Source organism: Cervus elaphus, chromosome 8, assembly GCF_910594005.1.
Source record: "Cervus elaphus chromosome 8, mCerEla1.1, whole genome shotgun sequence".
In the NCBI taxonomy this organism is placed as follows: Eukaryota; Metazoa; Chordata; class Mammalia; order Artiodactyla; family Cervidae; genus Cervus; species Cervus elaphus.
The window spans coordinates 14131156-14148352 of NC_057822.1; the positions used below are offsets into that span (position 1 = coordinate 14131156).

At 42.8% G+C, this 17197-nt stretch overlaps 1 protein-coding gene across 2 annotated transcripts in view; it reads left to right on the plus strand.

The window, feature by feature from the left end:
- Window positions 1-715: 715 nt before the first annotated feature.
- Window positions 716-17197, plus strand: part of KHDRBS1 (KH RNA binding domain containing, signal transduction associated 1) — a 33794-nt gene continuing 17312 nt past the window's right edge. For both annotated transcript variants that reach the window (XR_006342350.1, XM_043909581.1), the window contains exons 1-4: window positions 716-1423; window positions 13810-13934; window positions 15105-15221; window positions 16452-16598. Coding sequence is in view for 1 of the 2 variants with exons in the window: in XM_043909581.1 (XP_043765516.1) it covers window positions 1042-1423; window positions 13810-13934; window positions 15105-15221; window positions 16452-16598 (771 nt within the window). In the remaining variant the exon portion in view is untranslated. The remainder of the gene's footprint in view (window positions 1424-13809; window positions 13935-15104; window positions 15222-16451; window positions 16599-17197) is intronic.

Sequence of the window (17197 nt, forward strand, 5' to 3'; positions counted from 1 at the left end):
ACTTTTTTTGTGAAAGGAACACAATCTGCAGAAAGCAGTACTATATGCAGAGTTAAAATGCTTCACCTTTCAGACGGCTTCTCTGATCAACAATGGCTAAGTCTAAGAACCTACTATACTGGAAACGACAGGATACGGCTTCTTGGATTCGCTGCTTCTGTCTGGGGCCCTTTTCCTGGCTGGATATCAGGTCTCCGATCTGACCCCTCCCTCTTAGTTTAACTCCTCCAATAGCCTTCAGTCTTTCCACTGACCAGTCCTTCCTCAATGGCCCCCTCCAAGTCTGGCCGCATCTCCACCCCTCAACCCTACGTCAGACTCTCCCTTGGTCGTTCCTTCTTCACCCTAATCTCCCTTGTGCCTCTCACCCTCGTCTCCTTTTGCCCAGTCAGTCCCAATTCTCTCTCCTTCCCCTCCCGAATCTCCCAGGACGGTCTCCTTTCATTCTTCAGTCACCACCCCCCCGCAACCCGCCCCTGACCCACCCCACTGAGTACAGGCACCGCCCCCCCACCACAGCTCAGCCGTTGGAGGAGGCGTGGCCCCGCGAGTAACAGGTCTCCCGCCCCACACTCCGCGGGCTCGCGCGCAGACAAAGACATTCCACAGCCCCCGCCCCCTCCGCGCGCTCGGCCAGAAGGGGGAGGAGACACGTGTCCCGCTAGCGCCGAGTCACGTGGAAAAGAAACGAACGGAGCCCGCGGCCTCCCGCGCACGCGCACAAGTCCCCGGCCTGGAGGGCTCGGAGGGAACAGGGGAACGGGGAGGCGACTTCTTCGGACTCCGCGGCGGCGCGCAGGCGCCGTGGCCCGACCGGGGACTTTGTTCTCCGCGGAGAGACCCAAGGGCGGTGCCGGTGGCTGGCTGCGCACGCGCGCCGCCTCATTTCCGGTGCTCTCTTTCGCTGGGTCGCTCGGGTCGGCTTCGGTCGCTGTCGCTCCCGCTCTCTCACCCCCGCCAACCGCCGCTCGGGCCGCCGCCGCTCGGGCCTCCGCCGCTAACGCGTCGCTTCCTCGATCCTTTAATCGCACATCTTTCCCAATGCAGCGTCGGGACGACCCCGCCGCGCGCATGAGCCGGTCCTCGGGCCGCAGCGGCTCCATGGACCCCTCAGGTGCCCACCCCTCCGTGCGTCAGGCGCCCCCTCGGCAGCCGCCGCTGCCTCACCGGTCCCGGGGAGGTGGAGGAGGGTCTCGCGGGGGCGCCCGGGCCTCGCCCGCCACGCAGCCGCCACCGCTGCTGCCGCCCTCGGCCACCGGTCCCGACGCGACAGTGGGCGGTCCAGCGCCGACCCCGCTGCTGCCCCCCTCAGCCACTGCCTCCGTCAAGATGGAGCCGGAGAACAAGTATCTGCCCGAACTCATGGCCGAGAAGGACTCGCTCGACCCGTCCTTCACTCACGCCATGCAGTTGCTGACGGCAGGTAAGCGGGCGTCTGGGATCCCTCTGGGTCGCCCGGCCACTCGGAGGCATGGGTGGTAGCGGCTTTGTTCCTCTTGCTTCGCGTCCCCTGAGGACCCAGGCAGTCGTGGACTCCTCTCATCCTCATCTTCGGAAGCTTAAGATTCCACGTTCCCATCCCGGCCCAGAGGGCGAGGGAGAATTTCTAGGCTGCAGTGGAGGCCCGGAGGGAACTTGGCGATCTCTTCGCGCAAAGATCTTGATGGATAGATGCCGCGTTCCCCGCCCCCTTGGCCGACCCTTCTGCCTCCCCTCTTGCAGCTGCCCTGCTCTCCCAGTGCTCAGATTCTTCCAGAAAGGAACCTTCATCTCCCCCTTCCCCCAACGGGGAAGCTTGTTTGATCGCGGGTGGCGGTCGGCGCCTCAACTGAGAGTGTAGGAGGTGAAGACAGCCTGAGCCGGGAGGGACCGTGAGAGGGAGGGGGGCGAGGTGAGATGGGGTGAGACTGGGGTGCCCTGTCCAGCGCGCCGCGGCCGCCGGGGCCGGGTCGGACTTAGCGGTAACTGGAGCTTGAGTTGCTTGGAGGCAGGAGCAACCTGTGGGAATCCGAGCTTGAGGTTTTCCTAATCATATTTCCGACCTCGGCAGATAAGATGGTCATTGCTGCCGAACCAGACGTTTTTGACCCCTTTATTTTATAATGTGTATTCTCCACTCAAGAAAGGGGAAAAAAATAAACCTAAAGACGGTGAAAGGGGGTGATAGAGGGAGGTTAAGGATGGTTTGCGTGGCATTCCCAATCAGCTGGGGGAAAAAATTGACATAAGTTTGCGTGGCCTCCTCCCCCGATCTTTTCAGTAGTGAAATAGATAAGGAAGAGTAGTCTTTGTTCTCTGTCTGTAGACTAGCGCTCGTTTTTTGCGCAAAACTAGCCATCATCTAGTCGCTCTGATCTCCCGAAAGCCGGCTATTTTGCCCTCTCTTCTTGTTAAAACGGTTTAATAAGTGTCTTATGATACCTAAATTTTATAAGCGGATACAAATCCAAAACCTTCCAACACTGAGTGAGTAGTTGGACTCTTTGGCAGGATTGAAATAATGGACAGGTCCCATATGAAAATATCCTTTCCCCTCCGTTTGTTCTCTATCTCCCAACATTAGAGGAAATCTTTAAACAGTAAACAAAGCCCAAGACATTCAAGAATAGCATTTAAATAAACTGCTTACGGTTTCAACTCTGCTTTGCTCTTCTGTAACACAGTCAGATTGTTTGAAACATTACTGTTCATTGTGTTCTTCTGGCAAACTCTTTGAGGGCAAGGAAAGCTTTTTTAATCTTTATGTTTTTCATATTGTCTTGCATATAGCAAATACCAGTTGTCTGAATCTGAAAGCAAGTACATGTAGGTTCAAGAACCTCAGACAATGCTAAAAGTTGACTGGTCTTATTTTTATTTTCTTGCATCTTCAATCAGTCCAGGTTAAATGTGTGAGAATAAAATAAACTTTAGAACTGTAAGGTGTTGACTTGGGTTTGAAATTCTAGCTCTTGACTAGTCATCTACTCTTGGAAAACTTTCTGAATCTCACTAAGCTCATCTGTGAAGTGGGGTGGTGAGCTGTGAGGATTAAATGTTGTATAAAAAGCTCTGGCACAGTTATTTTGACCTATAATCATTAGATAATAACTTGCCACCAGTTTTCTCCTAGTTGTAAATTCGTGGTACTGAGTTAGGATGAAAACGCAAAATTTTTCTTGCCATTCTGTGCACATCAGGTGTCCAGTGCTAATCTAGTCTTTTAGGTAAAATACGATTTCTTAGGATAGCTATCAAAAACTTGATCCTTATAGTGAAGGTGTTAGTTGCTCAGTCGTGTTCGACTCCTTGTGACCCCCGTGGACAGTGGCTTACCAGGCTCCTCTGTCCATGGGATTCTCCAGACAAGAATACTGGAGTGGGTTGCCATGCCCTCCTCCAGCGGATCTTCCTTACCCAGGGATTGAACCCAGGTCTTCTGCATTGTAGGCAGATTCTTTACCATCTGAGCCACCAGGGAAGCCTGATCCTTAGAAGTTACATAAAATTTTCACCTCTCTCTTACTGCTTAACTTTTGTCACAAGAGAGCATGCTTTAATTTTTTTTTTTAATTTGAGCTTTTTTCCCCTCTCACTTTTTAAAAAACTATATATTTATTTGACTGTGTCAGGTCTTAGTTTCCACAGATAAGCTTCATTCCTCTGTGCCTTGTGGGATCTTAGATCCCAGGGCCAGGTATCAAACCTGGGTCCCCTGCATTGCAGGATGGATTCTTAACCACTGGACCACTGGAGAAGTCCCAAGCTTTTTCATGTCTTTTTTTCTTTAACCAAATTGAATTTTAACTGGAGAAAGGGGGTTGAGGTAATGCTGGCTTACTGAGAGAACTGACTTGGGAAAGGTGAACACTTCTTAGCATGCATGCGCTGTGCTTAGTGGTTCAGCTGTGTCCGACTCTTCGCAAGTCCATGGACTGTAGCCCGCCAGGCTCCTCTGTCCATGGGGATTCTCCAGGCAAGAATACTGGAGTGGGTTGCTATGCCCTCCTCTAGGGATCTTCCCAGCCCTGGGATCGAACCCAGATCTCCCACATTGCAGGCGGATTCTTTACTGTCTGAGCCAGCAGGGAAGCCCAAGAATACTGGAGTGGGTAGCCTATCCCTTTTCCAGGGGAACTTCCAGACCCAGGAATTGAACCTGGGTCTCCTGCATTGCAGGCAGATTGTTTACCAGCTGAGCTACCTGGGAAGACTCTTAGAATGGATAAATGTTGATATATGTTGGACCCAGCTTTTAGGGTTTTTTAAAGTTGAGTATAGTTAATTTACTTTAAGGTATTTTTGAATGATCTGGAAAAGGGATTGTAGTAAAGTTGACCAATTGTGAGGAAATGAGACTGAGAAGACAATAGTAGTTAAACTCTGTGATGAGAATATGTGTAGGAAAAATATGTCTAACACTATGCTAGATGCTGGACACTGGTCTGAGCACTTTACATCAACTATTAACCTTACTAAGAGGAAGTTACTCTTATTACTCTTATCTTTATTTCTACATATGAGGAAACCAAGGCAAGCAGATTAAATAATTTGCCTAAGGTAACAAACTCAATAAACAGCATGAGGAAGATTTGAAGTCAGTCTAAGTCTGGATCCTCACACTTAAACCTCTTTGCTCACCACTCCCCCATTCGTCACTATAGTGCCTACAACAAAATTGTACTCAAAAAAATTTTGTGTGTGTGCTAAAATATTAAAAGAAAATCTGAACACATCATAGTCTAGCCAACAGATCAGTGAAGGTGACAAGACCAAGACACAGAAGAAGGAGGAAACCCAGAGAGCATAGCACTTGGGACTGTGACTCCTCCAGGCAACTCTGCCCATTTCCCAAGAGGTGCCACAAGACCCAGACCACTCTTGCCTTCCCAGCCCTCCCTCTCCCTTTCCCAGCTTAACCTTATTTTGTACTTAGACCAGCATCTGACACACCATATGTTGTAGTTAATGTGTTTGCTTGTTGGTTACCCCTTCTTTATGACCAGAATGTTAGCTCTCCCAGAGCAGGGATCTTTTGTCTGCTTTGTTGATGGCTGTATCTTCTGTTCCTTTATGAGTACTGCACAAAGTGGCCTCTTACTAAATAGTTGGTGAATAAATATTCATCTTCATTGCATGATGGAAAAATATCAACACAATTCTGAAGGATTTCGATTTTGAATACAGAGTTCTATATTAGCCAAATTGATAATCAACTATGAGGACAATTAAATGCATTTGCAGATGTACAAGGACTCTCAGGGTACCCATGCTTGTTTCCTGAAACAAATAATTTATCATATTATTTGTGTTAAATACTTACATAATAAACATAAGATGTTTTTATATATATCAGTGTTCTTTTTCTACTTTTTATAATTGGGAAAATACAAGTCAGTATAAATGACTCAGGGATAAGTGAACATTTTGAATAGATTAGCAATCCCCGGATGATCTTGAAAGGATACTCAGCAGTTCATTTTCCAAAAGCACTCAGTGCAGGGACTTCCCTGGTGGTCCAGTGGTTAAGACTGTCTGCTTCCACTGCCCAGGGCATGGGTTTGATCTCTGGTTAGGAAACAGATCCTGCATGCAGCATGGCAAGGCCAAAAAAAAACCACGTCAGCGCAAAATCTTTCCAAACAGAAACCTATTGAAATTTCAAAAGAGTTAATTTCTGTATTTAATTTGCAATGTGCTATAGAAATACATCTTTTTTGATGTATTTAAATACATCTGAGTCGTGTCTGATTCTTTGTGACCCCATGGACTGCAGTCAGCCAGACTTCCCTATCCTTCACTATCCCCAGAGTTTGCGCAAACTCACATCCATTGAGTTGGTGAGGCTATCCAACCATCTCATCCTCTGTCAGCCCCTTCTCCTGCCCTCAGCCTTTCCCAGCATCAGGAATTTTTCCAGTGAGTCAGCTCTTTACATCAGGTGGTCAAATATTGGAGTTTCACTGTCAGTCCTTCCAGTGAATTCAGGGTTGATTTCCTTTGGGATTGACTGATAGAGGCTCTCAAGTGTCTTCTCCAGCACCATAATTTGAAAGCATTAGTTCTTCGGCACTCGGCCTTTTTTATGGTTCAACTCTCACATCTGTACATGACAACTGGAAAAACTGTAGCTATGATTGTACAGACCTCTAGCAAGACCTATTAAACCCAAAAAGTGGAATTGCAGAGGAACTATAGACCAAATAATGGCTGTCTACATCCACAGTTTCTTCATGTATGTGAATTCAGCCAACAGTGAATCAAAAATATTCAGGGGTAGGGGGATTCCAAAATCTCCAAAAAACAGAACTTGAATTGACTTTGCAGTGGTTTACCTTGTATTTACAACTATTTTCATTATATTAGATGTTACAAGTAATCTAGAGATGATTAGAAGTATACAAGAGGATGTGTGTAGGTTATCTACAAGTACTATGTCATTTTATATAAGGTATTTGAAACCCTCTTATTTTGGTATGGGGGTATGGTCCTGGGACCAATCTTCTTGGGACACTGAGGAATGTCTTGTAGGTATGAATATAAATACTAGGGAAGAAAGAGGCAGAATTTACCATTTGCAACAACTTCGTGGTTGGTTATCTAGGAAAGTAGGAATGTATTGGGAATATGCTCAAACTTTTGTTCGTGAATGCCTCAGTAATAAAATGGTGTACCTTATTTCATCATTGATTAGATACTGAAAAGTTTTCCAAATGAAATACTTACACAGCAGTGAAAATGAAAACTATAGCTGAATGCCACAACATGGAGAGATCTTAGAAATCTAATGTTAGGTGAAAAGGTCAGTCCCATAAGGCTTTATCCATGTGGTACAATGTTGTTTTTATGGAACATGTAATGCCAGCAAAATTAACTAAATATTGTTAGCATGCATAAATTTCAGATAAAGCAGTTTTTAACAAAACTCAACATGTGTTTACCATACAACTCAGCAAATATACTTGTGGGCATTTATCCCAGAAAAATTAGAACTCACATTCATAGGAAACCTGTACATGAATGTTCATAATAGCCGAGAACTGGATATAAGCCATATCTGTCCAGTTGATGAATAGTTTTGCTGTGATACATCCATATCATGAAATACTACTCAACAGTAAAGAAAGAAATGAACTATTAATAAATGCAACAACTTAAGATATCTCAAGAAATTGAGGGGGTGGTGGTCAGGCCTCGCAGCTTGTAAGGTCTTGATTCCCTGACCAGCGATTGAACCCCAGCCCTGGTGGGAAAGCACCAAGCCCTAACCTCCAGACAGCCAAGGAATTTCCTCAAGAGAATTACGCTGAATGAAAAAGCCAATCTCAAAAGATTACATACTGTATAATTCCATTAATTTAACATTCTTGAAAAGACAAAATAATTGAGTTGGAGAACATCAGTGATTGCCAGTGTGACGGAGAGAGGAAGGGAGGTGACTGTGCCTATAAAAGTGTAGCGTGAGGGGTCTCTGTGTTCTGTACTGTACTGGAATTGTTCTGTACTGACCCTGCTGGTGAGCACATGAATCTGATTAAATTGCATGGAGCTAGGCATACACGCGCAGACACACATATGTCCATGCAAAGCTGGTGAAATCCAAATAAAGTCAGTAGATTTTATTTGCATTTTTTGGTTATGATATTGTATTATAGACATGCAAAATGTTATAGAGAATAGTGGGTGAAGGATATAGGAGATCTCTTATTTCTTAAAACTGCATGTAAATCTACAGTTATCTTAAGATTAAAGTGGTTTGTTTGTTTTGTTTTTAAAAGGAAAAAAAGCCCTAAACTGTAAGTTGTGCCCTAAGAAAGAGATTTGGGAGACCATGGTCAATAGGCCATGATAGAGTTTGCCATTATCTTGGAATATGAGAATTGAACCACTCTTAGAGGGCTCTTGGGCTTCTCTGGTGGCTCAGACAGTAAACTGTCTGCCTGCAATGTGGGAGACCTGGCTTCAGTCCCTGGGTTGGGAAGATCCCCTGGAGAAGGAAATGGCAACCCACTCCAGTACTCCTGCCTGAGGAGCCTGGTAGGCTACAGTCCCATGGGGTCGCAGAGAGTTGGACACGACCGAGCGACTTCACTTACTTTTTAGAGGGCTCTTAACTCAGGCTTTGAAGGATTTTTTTTTTTTTTTTGAGCCAATACCCGCCCTTAGTCAACGTTGTTTGAAATACCGTGTCTGTTTTTCTGGGGAGTTAGTCTGTAAGGGCTCATGACCCTAAATAAAATTAAAAATCTATAGCTCTGTGTTCTTGCTTTACATAATAAGTAATTCAAAAAATTAAAAGAATGGAGTGGCTTTATACAAAGTTAGTAAACTTACTGGACTTGTGAATCCAAAAGGATTTACCAGCAGGATACAGGGCAGAGAACTATAAACTTAGGAGTGGTAAAGTTATATGAATTGTTAAGGGAAGTTGGGAGTGTTAATGGTATATTTCTTTAATTTGATATATGTTTATGGATGCTTGTTGTCTATTAGGCATTGTATTAGGCAGATAGTTCAGTGATGAAGTGGTCCAGAAATTGTTGATAACAGGGGAAGGAGTGCTGTTGTTATTGTGTAGATGTTTGAACGGAATACATTGATAGTATGGAGGAGGGCGTGACTGCTGACCTTTTGGAGCAGATACCCTGTGAATCTTGCCCTTCTAGAAACACTATCTCTGGATGCCTTAGTCAGAAAATCATGACTGTCTTGCTCTCTATGTAGCATTTATTAAATGATCAGTTAATGGATTGTACATGATAGTCATTTTTAGTTAAGCCAGTCCAGTTGATAAAATCTGTATATAATTTTTTCAAACTTCTCTAGTATTAATATTTTTCTGTTCATAAAATATTTTTTCTGTTAAAAAAAAAATCTTCCTTTTTTTTTTTTTTAATGTTTATTTTTATTTATTTGGCTGTACTGGGTCTTAGTGGCCAGAAGATCTTTGGAAGATCCAGCTAAAATGTGGAATCTTCAGTCTTTAGTTGTGGCGTGCGAATTCTCACTTGCAGCATGTGGGATCTAGTTCCCTGACCAGGGATCGAACCCGGGTCCCCTGCATTCGGAGCTCGGTGTCTTAGCCACTGGACCACCAGGGCAGTCCCCCAGAAAATCTTCCTTTTTAAAAGTAAGAAGGAAGACTGAGGTTTAACAGCTTGTCCCAAGGTCACACAGCAAGCATGTAGCAGAGTTGGGACTCACACCCAGTTCTCTTTAGCTTCAAAACTCAGGTTCTTTCCTCTCAGACATACATTTAAAAAGCAGTTTTCATCCTTTGGCACTTACAATCTGGTTGTAATAAGGCCTACCAAAAAAAGGAAAGATTAAGTTGTAGTAGAAGAAATGCCGCAAGACTGGTTGAATTTGCTAACTGACATACAGAATAACCTGGGTTTAAATACCTGCTCTGTCATTAATTTTGTGATGTTGGACAGGATTTCTTCACCTGTTAAGTGAGGATAATCCTCATTATAAAGACAAAGGGAAACCCAAAAGGGTAAGATAATGATTATGGTCAGCATCTGACTCTGAACCAAACGGGTCACCTCTCTGTGTTGTTTACAGGATACTTTTTCTTTCTTTGACTCTTGGGACATCCAAGGTCTCCAGAGACCCAAGCAAAGATCTTTTAAAGGAGTCAGTTTCACAAATATTGTCTAGAAGTACTTTTGCCTGCGGGTAAGGCATTTTTAGGAAGCTTCACCTTTTTCTTTTTTTTTTCCTCTTCCCTTTACAGCCTTCTTGTTAGCTCTCCGCAAGAAGTGAGGCCAAGGAGAGAAGTTGAAAAAGAAAAAGATCAGGCAGCTGAACATCTCAGGTGTCAATAGAGCCCTTTTGTTGCATTTAGCTGGATGACAGTGTCTGGGGGTATAAGCTGAACTTCCCAAAACTTTACAAAATCAGCTCTTTTTTCGCTTAGATAAAGTGTGCCCCTCTCTGCCTATTGAGAGGCAATAATAAAAGCATGAGGTTTAAAGTTAGAGAAAGCCTGGGTTTTTAATCCTTATTTGGGTATTTCAACAGCTTTCTGACTTAGAGACTTAACTTCTCTGAGTTTGTTTCTTCAGTTGTAAAATAGGGATAGTACCAGCTGCTTCACCCAGTAATGTTTGAGTACAAATGGGGTCATATTTGTATAGAATTTGATGCATTGTATACACTGAAAAGGATTGGTCCTTCCCCTTCCAAAAGTGGAAGGTGACCCTCTTTGAAGGCTCAAATTGCTTCTTTTGCTTTCTAGGCTAACCCTCTGACTGATTTATCTTTTCAGTCCTATTTTATTTAAATCATTGTTCTCGAAATTCTCTAAAAAATGCTTTAACAGTATTTTTTAAATTGTAAGGTAAGTGGACAAGGGGATCCTAATTAAATCTACCTCATTCAAAACATAGCAGAAGGATCTGTGTTTTAAATTTTTGCTTATTTATTATTTTTTATTTGTGCCAGTTCTTAGTTGGGGTGTGTGGGATCTAGTTGCCCGACCAGGGATCAAACCCCAGGCCCCCTGCATTGGGAGCAGAGAACCTTATTTAAACACTGGACCACCAGGGAAGTCCCAGATCCATGTTTTAGAAAGGCCTTATATTCACAGGGCACATTTCATTGATATTAAACCTTACTACTGGGTTCAATTTTTGCAGCCCTGCTTCCCGTGGGAATACAGATTAACAGATTTCAAGTCTTAGCTTCTTGTTTTGACCAATTAAAGTTTCTGGAAAGTGGTATAAAGTACAGCTGAAGGGCCTAACTAGATGGCAGCAGTTAGAATACACAGAGACATAGATGAGATGACGTATATAACTTGTTCCACATTTTGAGAAGCTCCTCAGTGGTGTATTCTGATTTGAAATGTGGCATCTTTGTCCCTATAGGACATTTGAAGATTTTAAATACCCGGTTTACCAGCCCAGAAGCTCTAGAAGAGGTGTGTTCAGAGATGGTAGCTCAAAACCAGTGACTGCGAAGTTAATATTAGCAGTAAGTGGGAAGGGGTGGAGGTCAGGATACACAGGCAGTGAAACAGTAAACAAATAGGGTGTTGAATGAAGCATTTAGTCTGTTGATTGTAAGGTCAAATTTGCTTTCTCCTCCAAGCAATGAAAAATAGGAATGCAAAGAGCACTGTCATTTACGGTTCTATAGTGTATAACGTCTCAATTTAAGCTTTTTAATAAACAGAGAAGCCTTCAGTTTGGAATTCTGAACTCTGTGAGTCTCAGTAACTTTCCTTCATCTGTGTACATCATAGCTAGATTTAGTCTAAACAGTTACTTTAAAAGTTTGTTAAAGGTTTAGATTTGCAGAATGTGTTTGAAGTATTATGTCTTTATATACTGAAGGTCCACCAGGCTCCTCTGTCCATGGAACTCTCTAGGCAAAAATACTGGAGTGGATTGCCATTTCCTTCTCCGAAGGATCTTCCTGACTCAGGGATGGAACCTGGATCTCCCACATTTGAGGCGGATTCTTTACTGTCTGAGCCACAAGGGAAGCCCATACATTGAACTAGTGGTTTTCAAAGTGTGAACCTTAGGGCAGCAGTATCAGCATCACCTGGTCACTGGTTTTAAATGCAGATTCCTAACACAATCCTAAATGCAATCCCAGACTGGGATTGGGTCCCAGCAGTCCAATTGAACAAGCCGTCGAGATGATCCTGCCGCATATTGAAGTTTGAGAACCCTTATCTTAAAATTATAGAAGATAGGGACTTCCCTGCTGGTCCCGTGGTTAAGACTCCACGTTGCCAGTGCAGAGGGCACAGATTTGATCCCTGCTTGGGGAACTAAGATCCCACATGCCCCTTGGCCTGGCCAAAAAGTTTTTTAAAAATATGGAAGATAGAAACACTGGAAATGTTGTATAAGGAGAACATTGTGTTAGTTAGAGTGTTCCACTGATTTTAGGGCGTATAAAATTTTTTTTTATTCTCAGTGGACCATAGTATAACATTTTAGTTGCTGGTGTTCATTGCCTCCATGCTTTGCCCCCATCTCTGTTAGTACTCCTGTTGTGGCTGTTAACTATTCTTCATTGCCAGCTTTGTATACCCCTTGTATATAGACACAGTGGAGATTGGGACCATGTCTGACTGGTTGTGTGGTTTTTCCTATACTTTACAGGGCCAGGTGCCTGGCCCTTAGTGAGTTTTCCATGGTGCTTAGTGATCATACCTATATCTGTCCCTTCATGTGCCTCACCATAGGAAGCACTCAAACACTTGGAATCACTGAATGAATGAATGGAGTTCCCTAATGATAGGAATCTCTTGGGATACTAAGGTTCTAGCTGATGAAACTGTCTTAACCTGTGAATTAAAATTACCTTGGTGCATTTTTTCCTTTAGGACGCTGAGTGAATTTGGGCTAGAGAGTGTTAAGTAGATATTAAAACACTTCGTAAGAAATGTGCTTTTAGGACTTCACTGGTGGTCCAGTGGTGAAGACTCCAGACTTCTGCAGGGGGCAGAACTAAGATCCTACATGGCCAAAAGGAAAAGCAGAAAGAAAGAAATGGGCTTTAATTAGCATATTTGCATATTTTATTTTATTTATTTGGCTGTGCCAGGTCTTAGTTGCGGCATACAGGATCTTTTTCATTGCCACATGCAGGATCTAGTTCCCTGACCAGGGATCAAACTTAGGCCCTGCTGCATTGGGAGAGAGGAGTCCCAGCCACTGGAACACTAAGGAAGTCCCTGCATTTTACTTTATTCTGTCTTTATAGCAACCTCTTGAAGTAGATATTGCCTCCATTTTACAAATGAGGACATCAAAGTTCAGAGCAGTTAAACTTTTCAGAATTCACACAACTAGTGAGTGGCAGAGTAAACCCAGGTCTTTCAAACTTTTAAGGACTACTATATCCAAAGCACTACTGTTAAAAATTTTAATAGGACTCTCAGTTGTGTATTTAAATTAACTTTGTCTCTTCATTAAGATACAACTTTGGGGACTTCCCTGGTGGTCTAGTGGTTAAGAATCCACCTGCCAATGCAGGGGACATGGGTTTGATCCCTGGTCCAGAAAAATTCCACTTGCCTCAGGGCAGCTAAGCCCGTGTAGCACAACTACTGAGCCCACTCACCTTGGGGTTGTGCTCCACAGCAAGAGAAGCCACCGCAATGAGAAGCACAAGCTCTGCCACTGGAGAGTAGCCCCCGCTCTTCACGCCTGGAGAAAGCCCAAATGCAGCAACAAAGATCCAGTGCAGCCAGAATAAGTAAATAGAAGAAGAAGAAGAAGAAAGATATGATTTTGTACTTTTTCTTGATGCAGATTTTAATTTTTTCCAGTTTGTTTAATCCCCGTTTCCTCATGTCACTCCTGTCTGTTCTTAAGAACATTTGACTGAAACTGTTTCAGCTGAAAGTGGAAGAGCAAACTGCCCTTATTAGAAGGAGGCTTTGAGACTTCCCTGGTAGTCCAGTGGTTAAGACTCCAGACTTCCAATGCAGGGGATGTGGGTTCAATCCCTGGTCAGGGAACTAAGATCCCACATGTGATGCAGCAACTAAGCCTGCAAGCCAAAAAACTAGAGAGTCATGTGCAGCGAAGGATCCCACATGACTCAAAGATCATCCCACATGCCGCAACTGAGAGGCAACACAGCCAAATAAATAAAAAGAAGCAGGTTTTTGGTTTCCTAGTCAACTTCATCTAGCTTCGGTGCTGTCTCTATTTAAAATTAAGGCACTATTCATCTGAACTATTCATTAATATTTGGTCTCATTACACAGTATTCCGTCTTACTGCTTTAAGTAGGCTCAGAATTTTGCCTTTATTTAAAAGAACAAAGCTAAATTAAATTTCTGTTTGTCCTGTTCAGAAATTGAGAAGATTCAGAAAGGGGATTCAAAAAAGGACGATGAGGAGAATTACTTGGATTTATTTTCTCACAAGAACATGAAGCTGAAGGAGAGGGTTCTGATACCTGTCAAGCAGTATCCCAAGGTAAGGGAGAGAGTGCCTCATTTCTTTGAGTTGTCTTTGTAGTATGGGGGTATATAGTATGTGCTGTGTCTTGTAGCACAGGCTGTAATAAGAGATTTACAGAGATTGTGGACCTGGTAAAGGTTCTGTCCCATGCTGGTAACGACTGTATCCAGCAGCTGAAACATACAGGTCCATAGCTAATAGCATAGCTACAGCCAGGAAGGAAATATGATCATCTTTTATTATCAAAAAAGGAATTTCCTTCTCAAATGTTTGTTTAGCTTCCAAGTTTAAAGGAAAAAAATTAAACCCTAATTGTTCTTTGTCAAAAGATTGAGCTGAAGTTTAAATGAAGGAAATACAACACAAATCCTTGTGACACAATGAATAAGTTAATTTTATTTCTTACTCAAACTTTTTTTGCTCTTGTTTGTTTTTGATTTGGGCTATACTACTTGTGGTATCTTAGTTCCCTGACCCGGAATGGAACCTGTAACCCTTGCAGTGGAAGCACACAGTTTTAACCAGTGAACCTCAAGGGAATTCCCAAAGTTTCACTTTTAAATAAATGGTTTTTCTACTACTCCTTTTTTTTTTTTTTTTTGAAAACAACTAGTTTTAGTCAGTCAGACCAGTACTACCAAAGGGTACCATATGTCTGTTCTGTTCTGAAGTAACTGCCTTAAAAACATCTGTGTTTGTTAAATTACAAAGAGCTGCAGTGTGATGATATGGAAAGAGCCCCACACTGCATCAGGAAATTCAAGTTCTAGAGCTGCCACTTTGCAGTTTTGTGCCATGCCATGCTCAGTTGCTCACTCATGTCAACTCATTGTGACCCCAGTGACTGTAGCCTGCCAGTCTCCTCTGCCCCTGGGATTTTCCAGGCAAGAATACAGGAATAGATTGCCATTTCCTCCTCCAGGGGTCTTCGCAACCCAGAGATCGAACCCGCATCTCCTGCATTGGCAGATGGATTCTTTACTCCTGAGCCACCCAGGAAGCCTCTTTCCAATTGTATAACCTTTGGCTAATCAATTTTATCAGTACCACTTCAGTATATCCTTCAGTAAAATGGGAGTGGTTAGTACTCTACTTACTTTACAGGATTATTGAAGATAAATAATACATGTGGAGATATTTTATAGGAACATATACATTTAGAAATCTGTCTTTATTTTCTATCAGTTCAATTTTGTGGGAAAGATCCTTGGACCACAAGGAAATACAATCAAAAGACTGCAAGAGGAGACTGGTGCAAAGATTTCTGTGTTGGGAAAGGGCTCGATGAGAGACAAAGCCAAGGTAAGCTCATATTAATGAGGCAAGAAGACACCCTAATGCCTTCCAGTAGCCTAGAGTCCAGTATGGATACCTTATGGAAGCTAGTTCTTATGTGTGTACTGAAAGTGATTCCCTTAAATTTACATTGGATGTGAGAGATTATAGACCAGTTAATTTACTTTGGCAACCCCAGAAGAACCTTGATATGCCCTGGTAATTATTTTCTTTCTGACTTCACTGTGTAGTAATGGAAATAGCAGTAGCAGCTTTGGCCTTAATAAGCTTATCTAGGAAAACTTGGAAGGGGATGCTGAATGTACTGAAACTTACCCAGACTAAAGACACTAAAATGTGAACAGCATTCTTTTTCCAGTTAGTGTGGAAAAGTGTGAGCAATAGGGTTGTGAGTGCAGGTGAGTTTGAGGTTTAGTTGGCTGGTTGGTTTTATAGCCAGCTGGAATGTGAGGCGTGCTAAAGGAAGATGTTACAGAAGGAACCATGAGTAATCCTGACAATAGAATCCAGAGCTTATTTTTTCTTATGCCATAGCCCCGTATTCTTTATACTCAGAGTCTCTAAGTGTGGAGAAACTTCCCACCAAAATAGAATAGTCTTAGCTTTGTAGAATCAGCTTTTTAGATGAGACATAACCTGTTCCAGCCTAAAAACTTACTCTTTCAGGCCTCCTTGTATGCAGCCTAATTGATGAACATTTTCTCAGACCCTCTTCTTTTTCCTCCCAACATTTCTCACTGGATGAATACAATTAGAGCTGAAGTATAAGACTCTATTTAATGAGGTGTACATGAGATTTTCTTCTCTCTGTCCTGACTTTTTTCCTTCTCTATACAAGCAGATCAGAAGAGCTGGTGATGAACAGCTCTACCTGGGATTTATTAATAAAAGCAAATGCTTGGCAATTAATGAATGAATGGATGGATGCTTGGCAAACAGCTGTTATCTGAATGGAGACTGGAATTAAGTTTGTCTCTTCTGTACGTTCTAATAAGAGCTCCAATGAATACACCAGCCATTCAGAACAACGGTTAGCTTTTAGCAGCAGACCAATTGCAAGTTTAGCAGACTGTGTAAATTGCTATACTCCAAAGTTTGTTTTACTTTTTTCTTGCACTTTACTGGGGTTTTTTTAGGTGTTGGAGTCATTTCTTACTGTCCCTTTGGCCTAATGGTAAAGGTGTCATTTTCTCCGTAGTCCAAATGATAATGATGTTTTTGTGCATTTTTCCACAGGAGGAAGAGTTGCGCAAAGGTGGAGACCCCAAATATGCCCACTTGAATATGGATCTGCATGTCTTCATTGAAGTCTTTGGACCCCCATGTGAGGCTTATGCTCTTATGGCCCATGCTATGGAGGAAGTCAAGAAGTTTCTAGTACCAGTAAGGAAATCCATATCCTGTATCATTTGAGCAAGAGAAACTGGGATCTTGTGCTTATTGCTAAGGCAGGGGTTCTTAACCAGGGTCTCTGCATAACCTGAAATTGCATATCCAATTCTTCATTTATGTTCATTTTTCTGAGGTAGTTCATTACATGTACCTAGTTCTCAAACCACTGTGCCCCGAGGCCATTCTACCACTCCTGGTCTGATGTGATTTTAGTTGTATGCCAGTATCTTTTGTCAATATCTTGGATCTACAGTGTGTCTTGCATTCTAACATCTGGTTAACAAAGATTTAACAAGGTCTTCAATAAATTAAGTATTTTGGTGCTAGTATGGAACCAGGAGGTTATAATAAGAAAATGGTGAAGGTAGTTGTAACCCCCTGCACTTCAAGAAGTGTTATCTGGCCTCCAGTGTTAATGGGTTAAATTCTGACCTGGGTGCATTCAAGACTCTATCCTGGAGGAGTTTACTCAAGTAAAGTTGATTTGAAGGAGGCATGATGGTTGTAGGCTTAACTGTTGATGACATTAAACAGATTGGTGTATAGCTTCTTTCAGAATGTAATTAAGGCCTTGGAAGAGTTAGAACAGA